We start from the raw sequence: 19,380 nt of genomic DNA on the forward strand, positions 1-19,380 counted from the left end.
GTAGCTTTACCTCAGCACCACTACAACCTTGGGCAGCAAAAGTTCTCTCCAGCTTTCATTTCATTTACAGCAACGGCACTAAATAGGATTGCCCCAAATGGTCAGCTCTGGACTGAGCAAACTGATTTAGGGGCTGGTGACTCCCTCAGATTTCAGCATCTTCCAGATTTTTTATTATTATCATCAAAGAAAATGTATTTGAATTTCCTCCACAAGACTTGGATTTCACCATTTCAGTTTTCTGGAACACTTTCTCCCATTCAGCCTAAGATAACTTAAAGAAGACAAATTTGCTTCTGTGCTATAATCCAGAGGCTTAAGTAGGTATAAAAACACTGCATGCGTTGACTCCCAGGAATTCAGTTATGTGACTTAGACTTGGAACAGCCACATTCTCTCTCTGCCCCTTCCCTAGACTTTGCCATCATAAAATCTGCAGCTATTCTGTACTTGTTATTGTGATCTAATGCTCCCTAGCAGCCTGGAAAATATGGCCATCATGTGCAAGCGCTCACTACGGTAAGCTTGGTACTTAGCATTGCCACATCAAGGAAGCTAATCCTCTATAAAGCAGCTGCTTCTCTCAGCTCTGCTAGCAGAAATGTTCTTGGGCTTTAGCTTTGTGTTACAGCTCCACGTCTGTTGCGGTATACGACGATGGCACAGCCATCGGTGGCAGTAGCAATTACGAACTAGACCCTCACGAGTCCGAATGGCAGATGTGTGCATCTTTCCCCGGAAACATCTCCCAGGACAGCCTTCACGTTTTGACCCAGGCAGCAGCACCCCAGATTCTGCCGTGCTCACACCGAAGCAGCCCTCCACCATCTTCGGAAGCCGGGCGCCGACCTCCACCCCGCAGGGAGGCCGGGTGCGTGACGAAGCCTCCCCCGGAGGCTGAGGCGGCGCTCGGCCTCCCCCTGGCGGCCTCGACCGGCAGCGCGCCGGCCTTTTGTTCCCAGCCTGCGGGCAGCCTCAAGGCCCAAGGGCTCCGGAGCTGCTCCCTCCTGCCCCCGGCCAGCCTCAAGGCCACCCCGCACACTGAAAGAAAAATAAATAAATAAAATAAAATGCTAGTTCTGCCCTGATTCCCTGTTCTCGGGCCACCTCCACCTGCATTTCACCGCATCGGGGACATTTATCAGCTTGTTGCTTACTGCACTCCTTCTTCCCCATACATCAACAATAGGCTTTTATTTGCTTCTCCGATAAGGCCCATCATCTTGCTTCATTCTGTGCCTTTCTCTGAGTTCTGCTTCAGCAAGTCCTAATGCCACTTTGGTGGCTTGGCACACATCAGGAGGGAACAGCCATTGAGGTCCTTGGGATGTTGCTGGTCAAGCACCTTTCCTGCTGTCAGGGCACTGAAATGTAAGCTGTCACACTGTCTGCGCATTCACATCCAGGATACAACAGCCCCAGCCATTGTCTCTGCTAGAGAAACTCCACATAGTCCAAATCCACTCCATTTGGAAGCCTTCCTTGGGACCTCTTTCCACCTGCGTGCCGATGGAAATCTGGCAGCACATATTAGCTGTAAGAGGCAACTAGTTCAGTGTCAGTTTATCTTATTTACCTTGTACTGTTTATCTCAGTGCTAAAAACTTATTGCCTCCATGCTTTTGCATCCAGCTAACTGATGTATTCATTTAGGTTCACATTACTGCCTTCCTCTTTCACTGCCCCTCATTGCTCTCATTGACTTCGAGTCTTGTATTAGGCTCTAAATTTCTGAGGCAAGGATCAACTCCTATGAGGTTTGTGGGTAAATACAAACTAGTATCCTAAGATCTCTTTGAGAACTATAGCTCTTTGGGGAAAGAAAATCCACAAGACCTCTTTGTCTTGGGAACTCCCTCAAGGTGCATACCTGTTTGCTGGAGAAGTGCCCTATTGCTGCCTACAGATAACCTCTGTTACATCCCAATAATTGACATAATGAGCATCCCCTACCTCCAATATTTAGAAATAAAAATGCAGAATCCCATCACCCATGACTGCTTTCTCTTTTTGTGCAGAACCCTAAGGTACGTCTACACAGTTCAGTAGATCATACCTTGGATGGCCCAGTTAGCACCAGCCAGAGCCCGGCAGTCCCTGTAGCATCAGATCAGACAGGCAGGGCCTCGTGAGACTTTCCATGTTGCTGCCACAGTGATATCTGAGGCCTCCAGATTTCTGCCAGTTTTGATTGTGAGCTTCTACCTGACACTCAGGAGCACCTGTCTGATGTCTGCCTGTCTTACACCTTCATTTCTTAGTTTTTTTCCTCTAAGCAGACTCACTTATTTTGTGAGGGCAGGAGAGGACAAAAGGCCTTATTTTGCAGTCTGGAGTTGTTGATCCTGTGGTAATTTGGTAGCAGCAGTGACTCGGAAATTTAATGGGAGCCAGATACACTGGGCAGAGTAGCAGTACTTCACTACATGGCAGTCTGGGGCGGGAATAGTTGTTGAAATCCTTGCGATAGTCCTTGTTAAGGCCTTTTTTACTACTTGTCACATACCCTCTCTGCTCCCAAATCCAGGGTGCCCTTGCTTCTGCCAGACAAACCACCTCTAAATGCTTCTATGTACTTCTGTGGGATCTTTGGCAGTATCAAGAGCAGGAGACATGGTCCAAACAAGTCTTCTGTATGCTGATGATAAGGCAGAAAATGAAGTGTTGAAATGTCAAGATGATGAGCACTACTTCAGCCAAACGATGATTGCACTTGTAAAGAAAAGAGCCTACAAAGAGCCCAGGGGTTCTCAAAGGCAGCATGGCACAACAGTTCAAGAGAACCATTCTGAGACAGAAGCACTCACCTGTATGCTCAATGTTATTATCTGTGCCTCAGTCACTGTTGGGTGACAATAGCGGCTGATCTTGCCTCTTAGGACAATGCTGTTTTTCTTTCTTCTCTTTCTCTTCTCTTTCTCTTCTCTTCTCTTCTCTTCTCTTCTCTTCTCTTCTCTTCTCTTCTCTTCTCTTCTCTTCTCTTCTCTTCTCTTCTCTTCTCTTCTCCATCTAAGTTTTTAGTATGCCTGAAGCACAGAATTGTGGTTCAGAAACTCTTTTTCTCAGCCTGAAACCCCTGAAGGCGTTAGTGGTGAAAACAGAGTTCCCACCACAGGGTGGACAATGCAGGCCAAGTCTAAGTGATGGGAAACTGAGTCGGATCAGGGCCATACTTACAGACACCATTGGCCAAGAAGGATGTTAGACACAGGTGTGTGCCTTAGGACATGACCAGGAGAGTCATTTTGAGAGCAACTAGCCACTGTCAGAGACACGTGATGGGTGGGGAAGCTCAGATCCTTCTGGAACCTGAACAGGAGCTGGTTTGCAACAGACAACTGTCCATCTTGCAAGGGACAGGGAATCAGCTTGTAATATCATTCACAGCACAGCCTGAAATTCAGCATCCTCAAGCCTCATCTAAGATCGGAAAGTGCCTCTAAAGGAATTGTTTGTTGCTTTGTTTGCAAAAAGTGCAAAGGGCACGTCAGAGAAACAAAAATGCCTTGGTGGATTGTTTGGCTGAACACTTAGGGTGTATTGTAATGAGCCATATGCTAGCTTTGCATAGTATTATGGGGCAAGCCAGCTGCAATGTGCAGCTGATTAGTCTGGTTGGAAAAATCTTCATTTTCTGTAAGAGAAGGCCAGCAAAGGCAAGCATTCTGGCAGGTGCCAAACAACCTCTCAGACTGCTCCTGTCATTTTGCTGTGGATCAGACCGAGCTAGGAGAGAAAAAGAACCTCTGCATAATTTTTGTCCAGGGAGGGAAACTCGTTAGTCCTGGGCTTAACAGTAGCTGTATTTATGAACCATAACCCTTTTATTTTCTTATGGTAGAGATTTCCACCACTTCTCCCTGCAGCTGTCATTCTCATTGCCTCAGTTAAAGCTCAATCATGCAGCACCCAGTTTAGCTGATGTGGTGGAAACCTTCTGTGAGTTAAGGGGATAGAGGCCAGGAGGGGACAGGAACCTGCTGAAGTGCAACATCATGGAAGCCTCTGTGCAGCATCCAAAGGTCCTTCTGCCCCAAATCCCATCTCTTGCTGTGGCCAAAAGCTGATGCTTAGGCAAAAGTATAAGGAGAGAGAGTAAGAATTCCCTCCAGATATCAGCGCTAAACAATTTAAGTCTCAGGGAGACTTTCTGGAGCCAGAGGTGCTTCCTCTTTGCATTTGATAGATGTCAATGGATTTTCCTTCTGTGCACTTGTACGGCCTTCACTTGAACCCACTTGATCTTCTGGCATCCATAGCAGCCTGGGCTAAGGAATTTCACAGCAACTTGTTAAGCCACTGGTGGACAAGCTGAACACTTCCACCATCAGGAACAGATCTGCTCTAGATCTCAGCTGTGCCAAACACTGAATCAAGGATCTGTGTGGCCACCCTTAGAATGAGTCAGAATTTCCCAGCTAGAGAGTGAGAACATCAATAGTTTTTTAAGGTCTTCTTTCAAACTATTACTGGTTGTGTCTCCAGTGCAAAATTAACAGCCATGTCAGAATCCATTATGAATTAATACAACAAATGTAGAAACACAATGCCAATGAACCAGAACGAGATTTTAGCTTTAAGAAATCTGATTTAACTGTTTTTTAGAGAGAAATTTATTTTAGGATTATCCCTTTGCATTTACATAGATCTAGTGCTTTGAATGCTCTGGGCCATCATTACACACAGACAAAGGAGCTGAACATATATGAAAATTACTTGAGAAAGGCTGAAAAGAAGCCATGAGGCTGTCTCCGTTTTGGGGTGCCCACATGAATTTGACATGTAAGCATCTGAAGTGCAACAGCAATGAAGCAGTAGTAACAGAAGGAGGTTGGGAGCGATGTGGTAAAACCTTGGGGATACCATATTTATGTCTGAGTGAGAAGGCTGATTCAGTCTCATTAAAAGAAAAATTCCCCACAGACAGGATTGTTCAGACTATTCTTATTTGACATGGTTACTAATGAGGAGGAGGAGGGAGCAAATCGCACATTAATGAACTTCACAGACAATAATACTCTGGGAAGCTCTGAGGGCTCCAGTGAGGCGAGACCATTGGCCAAGTGGAGTGCAGCGCTATCATTATGCCAGTAAAATGCTGAAACTTCTGAACATTGCATCCAATCCTTTCCAAAACCAGTGGGCTCACGGGGCAGACACCTTTCACTGTAAGTGAAAATCAGCAAGATGAAAGAGCCTGTTTTCCTCTAAGTTCACCATATGGTCTTTGTAGAACGTGACATGAGGTGACCTGAATGTTTGGGGTTTAGGGTGACAGTTAATACATATTTCACTTCACACAGGCTGTTCTTCCTCTCCTCTCCCTAAACTCAGATGGATTCCTTGCTTTACACCTCTGGTCTGTATCCCACATGTAAGCTCTTTGCACCCACTCCTGCCAAGTCCCATCCTTCACACTGACACTAAACATCACCTTTCTGCCAACACTCAGGTCAGAAATCTGCTGGGTTTAGTCAAAAAAAAAAAAAAAAAAAAGCCAAATTCCTACTAAAGTCACTCATTTTTGTTGCTGTGACCAAGATCTGTAAGTTTTAGAACAAAGCAGGAATATGAGAGGCTCAGCCTTATCTGGGACATGGACACCACCGGAACCATGTAAGAGATGAAGCATGTGACACCATGCATTCTGCCCTGGAGCAACAGGAGAGAGCTTCTGAATGAGCGAGTGAACAAACCACCTTTGGTAGCTGAACCCGATACTGTGATACAGCCTCCTATTGTTTACATAGATCTGGGCCCCTAGTCCAGCTGCATAACACCAGCTCCCAGCTGAACTCAGACACAGTACTGGGTCAGAAGTGTGGCCACAGCCACAGCAGCAACAGGTGAGACAAGGACAGCGAAAACCACAGAATCACAGCATGGCTGAGGTTGGAAGTGTCCTGTGGAGATCATCTAGGCCAACCCATCTCAATCAGCTAGAGCTGGTTGTCCAGGACCATGCCCAGTCAGGTGTTGAATGTCTCCACAGATTGAGACTCCGTAGCATGTCTGAGCAACCTGACCCAGTGTTTGAACACCCTCAAGTTAAAAATAATAGTTTTGTGTTCAGATTGAAGTTCGTGGGGTTTTGTTTTTGTTTGTTTTCCTAATTTGTGCACATTGCTTTTTGTCCTGTCACTGACACCACTGAGAAGAGTCTGGTCCCCTCTTCTTTGTTCCCTCCCATCAGGTATTTGTACATACTGATAAGTTCTCCCTGAGCCTCGACTGCTCCAGCCTGAGCAGTCCCAGCTCCTGCAGCCTTTCCTCAGATGAGAGATGGTCCAGTCCCTCAGCCATTTCATGGTCCGGTAGGAGATGGATTCCCTGACAGCTGTTTTCCCCAGGCATAGGATATCGCCTTTTGCAGCAGGTATGGGTATGCCTGAAGCAAACACGGTAATTTTGGCACAGTCAGGACCAGAGGCTGCAGGAGCTGGCGGTGCTATCCCAGCTGAGCTGTGCAGGAGCAGAGCAGGAGCATCATCTGGAAGGCAGCAGTGAATGGAGGTGAGTACAGCCTGTCCTAACCACTGCGCAAGAGGGAGGCAGAGCCTGTGGCTTGGGTGGCTGCAAGGCAGCATGTAAAATACAGAGTAAAACCACCATGCAGGCAGTCAAGGTGGGCTGAGAGTTCACAGCAAAGGCAGCAGCCCTTCCCAGTGCTGGACAAGCTGGGTTAAAGCTGCAATTGGCACAGAGTGCAACTGGATTGACTGGGAGGGTGCGAAGGGTGGAGGAACATCGAGCATCCTGAGCACCAGAACACCTCCTCTGCATCTTAGCCAAGTAATAAAATGAGGCAAGTGCGGTTGGATGAACACCCGAAAGGTCCTGACATTTCAGAAATCCTTTGCTGTTTTGCCTTTAATCAGTCTGTACTAAGCCTCAAATATGAAAAGAAATGCTTAGGGCAAAGGTGAATTTCATAGTAAGAGCAAATTGCTTTGACGCTTGTCAATTTGCTGAGATTTTTATGGCAAGGAAATGATATTATTTCCCAGGCTCCTGGCATGGCACTGAAGGTCACACCTCACAACACAGCTCTCTTCCTTTTTTTTCCAGCTGTTGTTTCCAGGACAAAAACCACAACAGGCATGAAGATGTCACTGCTGCTTCTTGGTATCGCCAGGATAAAAAGCCTCAACAACCTAGGTTGTTGGATGTTCTCAGAAGTTATTTTGAATTTGGAATGAAAATGAATAGTGAAAAGTTCATGGCCACTTTGCATGAATATTCTCAAGTACTACACAAATGTATCTATCTCCCTTCCCTTCTCACTCAGTAGAGTTCACTTTCCTTCACAAATCAGCCTCATTACTTCTAAATGAGAACTTCTCCCACATGTTCACAATGCAGGCTCTCTAAATAAATACTTTCCACAAAACACAGCACAAGTACTACAGTTTTATGAAGACACCCATAACAGTGGGTATGCTATTAAATATAATTACAGAATATCCCATAGTTGAGGCGTGTCAAGATACAGGCGCCATGCATAAATTTACAGGCCTTAAGCAGTATGCTCTGTGTGGGTACAGCTTCTCAGGCACAGGGCTAACTGTTCAGTAAAGGTGCAAACCCACTGAGCACAGACTGTAACTGAGCTTTTGCTCTTATGAAGAAACTGCATCAGAGCTAAATTGCTGTGTGGAGGCTGCCAGAAAACCGGGAACCACCCTATTAGCAGGGACCCAGAGCAGCCTCCCCACTAAGCCAGCATGCTGACAGGTCTGTCTTGGTCTTGAGGGGTCCAGCAGTATCACCCTTCCCTCATCTGCTTCTAGAAAGCTGGGACCAGAGCTGCTGTGCCTCACAGGCAGCACCCATCTCCCCAGCATTGTGTCTGCTTGCTGTAGGCAACCCAGCCACCCAAGGCATCCTCCACACTGCCACCCTCATGCTCCCCTCACGGACCCCTCACACCCCACGCACCCCCTCATGGACTCCTCAAACACCTCAAGGACCTCTCAGACTCCCTCACAGACCTCTTCACTGAACCCTCCCCGCCTCCCTCCCGCGGGCAGGCTAATGGCAGCCGGAGGAGCGCGAGCCCCTTCCCTTCTTCCTTTCCCTTCCCTTCCCTTCCCTTCCCACTCCCCCATCCCCATCTAACTCCCGAAGGCGCGCGTGCGCCAACACTCGCAACAGCCACCATGGCCGCTCCCCTCCTCGGCGCATGTGCATGAGCGCCTCCTGCTCCTCCTCCTCCTCCTCCTCCTCCTGCTGCTGCTGCTTCTACCACTGCTGCCGCTGCTCGCCCCGGCCGGGCTCTGCGCGGCGCGGCGGGATGGAGGTGGAGGAGGCGTTCCCGCTGGTGGGGCAGATGGGGCCCTACCAGGTGTACCTGTGCGTCCTGCTGGCCGTGCTCTTGCAGGTGAGGGGGTGAGTGAGGGAGGGAGGGATTTCTGCGTGCCGGGCTGGGAGGTGGTGGTGGCTGCTGTCACAGGTGCTGCTGCGGTCCGGCACTGCCTGGCTGTAGTGGCCTAGGGTGGTGTTCTACGGGTGGTGCCTTGGTGGAGGAAGGGTTGCAGAGATATAGGTGCTCACTGATGCCTCTGGGTGTAGGAGCTGTCACCGAAAAAGCTGGTGGGCTGCGACTGCTCGTGGTATGTCATCTTGCCTTGACTTTGTCTTCAGCATGTGTCTGTGTTAGGTGTTTGGGCAAGGGTCTGCTGTTCAGGTCTGTGTTCCTACAAGATTCAAAGTGCTTGTAATGTCAGTGATAGGAACAAAATGCTTTGATGATAGAAGCAGAGCCCAACATAATAGCATAAATTCAGAGACCTGCGAACCTAGTGATGTGACCTGCTGGCAAGTCCGTCCGTACTTCCTGCTTTGCCTTGTCTTCTTGTCCGTTCCCAAAGCTGTGCGTGGAGATGACACAATACGTGTATCTTCATACCTTGCCAAAAGGATAAGGTACAGCTTGAATCTGACAAAAGTTCATTTTACTCCATTCTAACTTGTCAAAAACTTGATGGCAGTAAATTCAAGTAGGCTTAGTAATGCTGGATTACTGCCACCGTGGGAACATACCAGCTGCAGGAGGGAAGAGGGGGAGACTTAAAAGCATCCCTTCTGCTGCTGACCAATGTCTTCTGGTAATCTACAACTTGCAGTCTTGAGCTGTGAGACTGAAGACGTCTTCTGTCAGCCAAAGGATTGATGGCAGTAGTAAGAAACTTTGTAAGGTGACCAAAAAAACTTCATATGCCCAGTCCTGTCAGCTGGGAATTCTGTACTTGCTTGCTAAGATGATGAATGGCAAAGGCCTCATAGGTTTCAGTTTCCTTGTACAGTTTTTCATCTTTTTCTATCCATGATTTAACTTATTTATCCTTTAAAATTAAGCACTGCTTAGAACTTGATGTTCTGGCTGACTGGCAAGATGACGTATGCTTGCTGAAGTTGAGAGAGCAAGGAAACAATACTTACTTTTTTCCTTCCAGTGGTGGCCATGTTTTGGAGCAAACAGCAACTACAATGAGTGCTCTGTACTCCAAGAGGGTTGGGTAGTGTGGTTCAACTGTCCCGTAATGCCTTTTTTATTTGTTTGCTTTGTAATGGATTAACTTGTATTTCCCATGGCAAAAGTAGACTGAAGTATTTTTGCAAATCGCAGAGCAAATTCAGAATATTTTTTTTTTGGGGGGGGAGGAATGGAACAGGTGTACAGATTTGTTTTTTATAATTCTCAAATTATTTGATCTTTGATTCCCGAACTTTATCAATGAGGATCACCCCCTGGCTGATACAAACTCCTATGCCTGCACAGATGTGAAGCACAGAAAACACTAGGGAATTAGATGTGAAGCTTGTTGTCTTTCAGTCTGTGGGTAGGTTCAGATTTATACCACTGGCTCCTGCTTGGGTGGCTGATTGCTTTCTGTGTTCCTTTATTGGTGCCAGGTTATGTAACGTGTCACTGGGATGTGCTAGAGTAAGTCTGATGGGAGGTGCCATGGCTGCTGTTAGTCATTTGTCTGATTTATTGTCAAGTTCTGAAGGACAGACACAAAGGTGTAAGTAATGTATTTGGTGTGTGTGATGTGAATTTGGGTAATCATGGGCTCTCAGTGCCTCAGAGGCAGCACCTGGCTAGAGGAAGAGAACACCTGTTAGTCTGTCAGTGCCTCTGCAATGGACTGACTGTTCCAATTGATTGCTTGTTTCCCTGTTCCTTCCTACAAGCTTCCTCAGTTGGCTTGTGGTTTTTGTGTAGCTAGCGTATTTGTTACAAAAATATTTCTACATTCTTAAAAGTAACAATACCACAGGGTGAAAATTGGTTTTGTCTTCAGTCTGTATCAGATGAAGGGTCTTGACAATGTACTAAACTTAAACTCTATGCTTTCCCTACCCAATAAGATTCCTGCAGACTTCCTGCTTTCCATGTGGAATTTGTGCTTTTTCATCTCTGGATGTTTCTGATCTATTGACTTTCATACTACTTTGTAGTTCTTTTCCCTCATCTTGCAGTGTTTTTTGCTTTTTTTTTTTTCTTCTTAAAAACTTCTACAGTGAACTGTGTGTAGCCCTACTGATATGCCCTGGTAAAGCCTTCACATTTGATCTTTGAATTCAAAATGCAAACGTAGTTTAGCTCACAGAATTTCTTTGAGACGAGTTGTACCGAGTGCTGAAGTTTGTATGAGTGAGACTTTCCACATGGCAGTCAGTTTTCACACAGGCTTTAGTGAACTGGTGCTAGACCTGTAGGATAAGCTGACACTGGAAAGAAAACCCTCCAGGTTGCTTGTAGGTGGAAAATTGTCTGTGTATGTCATCAGTGTAAAATTAGCCTAAGTCTTGTGGGCCACTGTTTTTCAACTTTGCAGGGTATTTGATTTCACTGTCTTGCTGATTCTTTTGTTCCTCTACTACCTGCTGCTGATACTCATTAACTTGTTGGAGCTGTTACTGCATTAAACTGTGTTTGGCTTATTTGCTACCAGCTTAATGAATTTGGAAGATTCTTGGATGTGTTCTGTAGCAGTGGTTGGTATCTTTAGAGTGGCATGATGATAGCTAAAGCAGAGAAACATTTTGTTCCAGTATCTATAGAATTACCCAAAGACCAAAGTTATCTGAAGGATATGGGGTTAGGCTAATTGTATGAATTGCAGGCTGCATTAGTCTTGCATTTCTAGTGCATCTTCAAGAGAGTTAGAGGGAGAAATAAAGTGAGCTGATAACTCTTGGAATACTTACAACTTTACTTTGAACTGAAAGTAGGTTCTTGACACCTATTGATTACTAGAAAAGTGCTCACTACCTTTTGAAGAACATGTATCCATACATTATTAAAACGGTGTCTTGTGTTTAGTGTGTAGCAACATTAGACAATCTCACATCTGGATCAGATACCTAAAGAGTGTACAAGTGTTAAAAAAATGTTTATTGCTCTCAGTATATGTAGGTGAAGGAGACTTGCATTTGCCAGTGAACCTGAATTACAAGATTGCTCAAATCCAATCTGAAACAGAAATTGAAGAATGGCAATGTGTTGTGATTATGTCTCTTTTAAAAGGCTTCTTTAAACGTTTTGGAGTTAAAAGGGAAGTCCTATATGCAAAGCTGAAAAAGGCTTTGTGGAAAGTTGGGTTACATGTGCCTTGCACAGTGATATGAATAATTACCTAGGACATTGTTTCTCTCTAGCTTGGAACTATTACTAACTGAAGGGAAGATGGAATACGGATTAGTGTAGATGGAATTAGTGTAATCAAGTTTCTTGAAGAATACTTTGCCTTAAGTTAAAACAAAGTTATTCTTGATGCAGTTGCAGCATGATTAGAATATCATGATGCAGAAAGCTGCTCTTTAACCAGCCCATCTGCACAAATGTTCTGAGGGTAAGCATGTACTTGGGCACATAGCTTAAGTAAGGTAAGTTCTTCCTGAATCTTTAGAAATAAGTCAAACGAGCAGTGTCTGGCTCCAGATAAGATACGGATGTGATTACATGCTTAGCATGGCTTAACTCTGTTTCTTGACATGACATTTCTTACTTGTTCAGAAGATGAAATACAGGAAGGTGTGGGAGTACACCATCACTCAGCATCTGTAATGACACTAATAAAACCTTGTCAGTGAATCTTTTCAATGCTTGTTTGAGCCAATTATGCTGTTCTTTGAACTATGTGGAACCGGTCATAAACTAATACAGTTCAGTCCCTCCTTGATGAGGCATACTGTTTGGATCATATCTGAATATAAGGCACAAAACAAATCTGAAGTGTAATGAAAAATTTAAAATGAAGGAAAGAATTACACTTGCTAGCATAGGTTGCTAAAGGTGTTCAGGGGCTTCATGACAGATGCTGTTTGCCCAAAGTTACTTGCACTGTAACTTAGACATAGTTCAACTTCAAGAGTCTGTAAGGTATGTAAGCAAGGCAACAGGTATAAAAAAGCTGTATGGAATTGCTGTGTGACATTCCTTCACTTTGATTACCTCACTATTTGGCTGCTTTTTTTTTCTTAACATTTATGGGAGAAGTTTTAAGTCCCTTTCTTGGGAAAGCAGTTGCAGAATGTGCATCAGATGTGTGCAGCCACTTACGTGGAAAAGTGGTTTCAAATGTGGCAGTACAAACAGATAAAGTAGAGTCCCAATTTTAATTTCTTGAGGTGAGCTTCTTATTCTCACGTATTTCATACATTTTATCTTAAGAATATGCTTATACTAAAGAATACAAGGATTTCTGTTTTCCTTGTGGAAGTGGTGAAGGTTTCTAACATAGTTGCAGCTCTGAATATAATGCCTTGGTCTGGTCCTTATTCCTGTTCAGGTGGAAAAATATTTTGGGTGGGTATAAGTACATAAACTAATTATGCTGCAAGACACATTGCTACACGTTTAGTTAAGAAATGTTCCTACCTGAAAGTTGGCAGGATGTGTGAGTAAAGACCAGTCCTACTGCTTGCTTCAGTTGGGTGGGGGAACCTTTTATAGGAAAAAAGGTTGTTATTTGGTCACATGTTGTTTTTTTATTTCGTGTGTAGTGATTTAGATGCTGACTGAGACTTCCCAATGCTTTAGTGGAGTTCTTATCTAGGAGAAGAACCAGAAATATAGTCAAGACTCAGCATGGTCTGTCTTTCTGTAATACTTTCAGATCCTTAACTGTTCCTTAAAAGAAACAATCACTCATCTCTTCTGATACTACAGCTAGAACTTGAAAATGTGAATGCAGCTGCTGCAGACACTGCATTATATTCTGCAGAAAGCATGAAATAACAAAGCTGAGTTGTGATCTGCTTTGTTAACAGTGGGGTTCTTAACTCTCAGGTATAATACTGAAGTCTGAGGTCCAGTAACTTTGTCCTCATTGATTAATGTTAAATTGTGAACTTGATATCATTTTTTTCCAAACGTAATGCTAAATGGATTGGGGAGAAGTAAGAGTCACAAATACTTTATCAGCTGCCAATACCTGTCTTCCCTCAAGATTTTGTCTTAGTCCAAACAAGTGTATCATCAATACAGCTAAGCTTTAAACATATGCTTATACACGGAATTATGATCAGAGCAACCTTGATGCACAGAAGAAACATGAGCTGTTACTTTAAGAACTTCCCTTCATTAGCTGGATCTTAATTACAAAGCAAGCATAGTTGACCTCATAGTTTTATGTGGTTCTACATATCATCACATAGTTCCCAGGTTTTCTTGCTCTTTTAGTGATCACTACATTCACTCTTTGCCACTGAAACCTCATGTTTTTTTATGTATGTTTCCATATAAACACCTCTGGTCAGCTTTTGCAAACTAATTTACAAGGCTGGCTTCAGTTTCTTTGCAGTTCAGTCCTAAAAGGTTCCTGTTCAACGTGTTGTCGAAAGACCGTACCAGAATTCTTGCTGATGGATATAGCAAGAACCATGAGTTTTGGGAGAAACACCCAGAAGTGAATATCCCGAGGGCGTAGAAACAGAAGAAATCAAGCAGGTTGTTATGCCTGTTGAAAAACAAAACATAACAAAAAAAAATTTGAGTGGATGCTGCCCTACTACAGGCCTGTGACAACAGCAGTAAGTCTAGTAACTCTCCACCTGCCATCACCTACTACAAAAACTATTTTATACCAGTCCCCCAGCTACAGAGGGCATGCCCCTGTGTGGCAAGGTTCTCCACAGAGGTGGTCTAATTTTTCTCAGGGGTAAAGATGATGTGAGAAGTAACCGTGCTGTGTAAAAAGTGAAGTTGTCAGAAGAAACTTGCTCAGGGATGACTTACTCTCGCTGTGGTTGAGTGCTTTGCTTTTGGGATGTCTCTTTAATGTCTGGGAACAGAAGGTGACTGGGAGGCATCAGGTCACTGGTGTCTGGTGTCTTTCCATGTTTTATTGGGTATGGTTTGGGGGGGGTTATTAACAATGAAGTTACTGTTACATAAAATATTTTGTGCGATGGGATGGTAATTAGCTGTGGTGGGAACTAAAACAATCCTGTCTTCTGTTATTAATCAAGATGGCTTTCAGCCTGGCAAATTCTGTTGGAACAGTCAGTCTAGCTGGTCCGTGCTCTGAACACCTTCAGAAGACAAGCCTGGGAGTTATCATAGACAGTTCTACTGGATAGCAAAGATTATGGATTAAATATATTTACTTTATGACCCACTAGTTCCCTTTCCTTCTTCCCTGCCCTTATGTACACACACACTCTAATCTTCCCATGTTTTGTAGGCAATAAATTTGCAGTGTTTTTCCACTAGCAAGCTACACCATTATTGCTCCCCTCACCGCTCTCCTCATTTTACAGAGTCTGATTTCCTTTTCTTTCAGGTGATTTAACTGGTAGATGTGTTGTTGGACTCAGAATAATTGTTTCCAGTTTGCACGTGGTTGTTTCTCTTTATTTGACCCAAATAAAGTTCTGTGCGCTCAAATGCTTTTATTAAAAGAAAAATATGGAAGTAGTTAACATAATGACTTGGATTTATAGATTTCATAGCGGTTCATGTGCACTGATTCCCATAAGTAAAATCCCTACTCTTTGCAAGCAGCAGCTCAGTGGACTGGAGGCCCTTTGGAGGAATAGCATCTGTTCTCTAGTCTGTTTACAGTCTGATCTCTGACTAGGTTTGAGAGGGAGACAGGTCTTTTGTCACCAATACTTAACCTGGGTAAACATTGTATTTGTGTTTGGTTGTTTTCCTAATCCTGGTGGGCTTGGGAGGAAGAGTGTTTAGAATTTGCCTTGCGAGGCACAGTGAAGCTTTTGAGATCCTGGGGCAGGAAAAGCTGAGAGGAGTTCTATCCCTAGCTTATTCCAGCTTCCTATTTGTGGCATGCTGTTCAATTATTGGTGTGTTAAAATATATATAGAGAGAAAGACATGAGCTTTTAAATCTCTTTGAATTTTGCAGACCCCCTACAGACTTCCCACTGAAGATTTTAAATCCTTCCACAGTAAATTTAAGACTGCTGACACTTTGGTGTTTCTTAATTATTTTTCACGGAACTTCTTTAAAAGTAATTCAGGGACTTCTGGGGCCTGTGGACTGGAAATTGGAAATCACTGGTTTAGACAGTTCCACCACAAAGCTGGAAAAACTACTCTTTCATTTCTGGAAATCATGTTGCTCTGAAGTAGCACTAAAACCAAGGCTCTTTTTAAATTAAAAATCACTTATCCTCAGGCAAGTCCTTAAAATGATTAAATGAATGAAAACAGATGATTCAAATGTCAGCAGTGTCTTTTAATCTGAATCCTTAAATAGCAGAAACTTCTGAAATGATCAGCGTATGCTTTTAATTGCATCTTTTTACAGAGTTAAATGCTTTAGTCATTTGGTAAAGAGGAAGTCCAGGCGCAGCCAAGGATGTGCTCTTTGCATAGCCTTAAAGTGCTCTGTTTGTGAGACCAAGATGCTCACCTGTGCTTTGGCAGTGTCCCAAATCAGTATGCTGAGAAAGGTGAGAGCCTTGATTTCTTCTGATGCCGGCTGTGACTCAGACGTGTTGATTGCCAAAGCAGGCTGGGAGATCCGGAGAGAAAGAGGGACCAAGATAAAGTGCAGATGGAAAAATGATCTTGCTTGTGGAAGCGGGGCTAAGCTCTGACACCTGCCAGCTCACAAGTCCTGCCTCTTTACTAGCGGTTGCTGACTTCTCCTTCACGTAATCCTGCTGTGTCATTGAGACAGTTCAGTCCTGGGCTGGTACGTAGTCTATTCCTAACCTGGAATAGGAACTTCTGCCACCTTTTTGCCTCCTTCTCCTGTAAGTCCTTCTTTATGTAACAGTGCAGTGGCACTTCTAAGGGGTTGTAGATGAAGCTGTGTAGCTGGTGTTTAGATGGGGAGTTTTGGCACTTGATTGCACACTAATACAATTTAACTTTACTTCTGCCCAAATAGGAAGACACAGGAGTGTTTATAGTGCTCTTCATAATTTTGATTGCCAGTTCTTGTTTTTCAGCTTGGTTCTTTAACTTAGCCATGTGTGAATGTTTAGAGAACTGCAGGGTTTTATGTGGATATTCTAACAAGGCACAAAAGGTTTCTTTCTGCCTTCTGTTTTTAGAGGCAGAAAAATAACACTTTGATACCACAACTTCCAATTTCCTCCTTCTTGTTCAGAGACCTGTCAACATATGATGCAAGGTTTGCTCTATTTCCTTTGCAGAGGGGATCCAGTCAGAGCAGTGGCGAGTCCTGTGCCAGCCCTCTGAGCTGCAGCATATGAGCCCACGCTAGATAGGTATGCTTGCCTTTGTAGTGTTGTACTTCATCCAGCATGCTGTGAAAATGCAAATGCTTTAGGCTATGCTGCCTCAAACTGTTCTGGAAGCGGTTCTGGCCTCTTGTTTTTGGCCTGCCAGTGTGCATTCAACTGCTGTGTGGTTCAGAGATTTGGCAAACCTGTCACCAAGCTTGAAGCTTCACAGGGCAAGACAGAGTTTTTTTCTGGTTGGTGTACTTCCTTTATCAGTGCTTCATCAGAAGCGCTGTAGCACTCAGTTCTCCAACCGAGGTTTCCAACAAATTCCAGGTATTCCTTAGTGACATGTTTATTGCCTGTACTTCCTATGCTATTTTGGAAAAAAAATGTATTTATGGTCATCTTTAATGTTCCTTTAGTAGGTAGCGTTCTAGATGTTAGTTTATTCAAGGGAGTGGTGTGGCCCAGTCGGGGAGTCTATAGAGGTCTTTCAAATCCTGTAAGCTGTTTCATCTGTCCCTGAGTAAATCTCGTAGGTAATTGTCTTGCAAGATTTTTCTACAGTACAAGACTGACAGATGACACTTTAGCAGAAAACTTGTCATCTGTGTATCTGTAGTACTATGGGGAGATCTAGCTTGCAGGTTGTAATAGCAACCTGTCACTGAAGGTAAATTTTTTTTGGTTACGTTTTTCATGAGGAGTGTTTCTTATCAGAGTGGATTTGGAGTTGTTAAGTGTCTGAGAGATTACATTGTGTTCTTCTGCACATGGTTCTTCTTCATTTTGTAAATACAAGGGGACCTTTCCTTGTAGTGTGCTACTGTTTCTCTTCCTCTACTACCAAGAGAGGAAAGCTATTTTGATAGAAGAGCATGTTGTCAGCATAAGATAATAACTTCGCAACAGGAAGATGCTTTTAGGGTTCTTCTACACACAAAAAAAAAATTATCTGGAAAAAAACAAAAAACATGTGAATTAAAAGGCAAATTGCCCTTTTTGGAATAGCTCAGAGCAGATGAGATCATCAGGCTTTCAAAAACAAGGTGGCCCTCCAGCTTTTCAGCTGCTTGTACTGTGTTCAGGAGAAATGACTTTAGCCCAAAAATGTTAATTTCTTCATCATAGGCTTTTACCAGATCAAGGTCATTCATTATTCCTTCTAAATTTCTGCCTTCCCCTTAAGGTGCAGTTTTAATGTTTTTGTATTTGAAAGGTCAGAAGCTAGTGGCTTGCTCATTGTTTTGTTCAGCAGTGAATGCTTCAGCTGATACTTGTGTAGAATGTCTAGCCTGGTTGTGAATAGCTGGTGAGCTGATTAAGAAGTGCTTTCAAACTTTATAGTAGAATTTAAGTTGTGCTTTTGTTCTTTGTTTGTGCTTTATAATGGATAAATTAGATTTAAGTTTCTTAAATGATTTTTGGCATTCATCATGAATGAAGCTGTTTAAGCTTTCTTTCCTCCCCCATGCTAGTTGTGTTAGAGATTGTACTTTTTTTTTCTTCAAAATCATTCATTAGGAAAATTAACATTGAGAAAGCTAGTCAAGAGATTGCAGGCAACTCTATTAATATTAATTTTAAAATTTTAAGTTAAACTGTTAATGAAGTAGCAGTAAACGAATGACTAAAATTCCCTTTACTTAGCCAAGAAAGTGAAAGTAGCAAAGAAAGCAAAAACTTACAGGTTATTATGTTGTCTTTTAGTACATCTCCATACATCACAGATTTCTAATCTACACAAACTATGAAGTTTTAACCTACAAAGAATAGAAACAAACAGAAGAAACTTGAAACTAACAAAACTTGGCTCTTTCTCCTCTGTGACTATGAGCCGCCACCTCTTCCCCCTGTGCTTGGTGTTCGTCTTGATTAATGCAGATCAGTGCATGGAATTCTGTGGGGAGCTGTTAGCATCCACGTACAGCTAATTAATATGGCGTATCAATAGCAGGTATTAATTAAACGACACATAAATTTGACTTGTACTATGTATTTGCCACAGTACACACAGTATAATGTAACCATTTTACACCTTAAGTTGCTATAAAATGCTATCAAAACAGAATAAAGTATTATGTATTGATCACCAGTCTAAATAACTGTGTTACTGCTAAGCACCAGCATTTAGTGCTCTTAAGAGGGGAACCCCCAGATTCATTTAAAAAAAAAAAAAAGAAAAGCTACCTTTTATTTCAGTGTTAAAATTATATTTTTGTTCTTGTATTATTATTCTTTTGTTACATATTTAATATAAAAATGTAATATTTTGTTATTGTATTACTGTTCTTTGTAAGCTTCAAGTTTGCTTGGTCGTGTTCTTAGTACCAATTCTAGAAAATGTTTCTGGTCTTTTGAATTGTACATAAGCTGTGATTGGGGAAGGCTGTGTGGTGTTTTTTCCTGCTTTGCAACAAAATTAAGAGGATTTACTATACCTGTTAGCCAAAGTAAAAGGCAAATGATCACTAGAAAAATCAGTCTCTTCACAGCAGTGACTTCATTGAACATGAATATAGAAAAAGTAGTGTTTGATAACATCAAAGCATGTCACCATCTTCGAATATTTTTCTGATTCGGCATATTAATTGAAAGTGTTTCTATTGTTTTTTCCTTGCTTGCTGCAGCTGCTAGGATGCTTAAGGCTGATTTTTTTATTAAAAAAATATGATGTTCTTTGTGTGCCTGCAATAATTTATTTTTC

General features: G+C 43.0%; 1 protein-coding gene across 2 annotated transcripts in view; it reads left to right on the top strand.

Moving 5' to 3' along the window:
- The first annotated feature begins 7,980 nt into the window (after window positions 1-7,980).
- Window positions 7,981-19,380, top strand: part of SLC22A15 (solute carrier family 22 member 15) — a 41,445-nt gene continuing 30,045 nt past the window's right edge. The window contains exon 1 of one of the 2 annotated variants that reach the window (XM_040571569.1): window positions 7,981-8,380. In XM_040571569.1, coding sequence (XP_040427503.1) covers window positions 8,183-8,380 — 198 coding nt within the window. In that variant the 5' untranslated portion in view covers window positions 7,981-8,182. The remainder of the gene's footprint in view (window positions 8,381-19,380) is intronic. The other variant, XM_040571566.1, reaches the window with a different exon arrangement.

This window comes from Cygnus olor, chromosome 1 (genome assembly GCF_009769625.2).
Source record: "Cygnus olor isolate bCygOlo1 chromosome 1, bCygOlo1.pri.v2, whole genome shotgun sequence".
NCBI lineage: Eukaryota > Metazoa > Chordata > Aves > Anseriformes > Anatidae > Cygnus > Cygnus olor.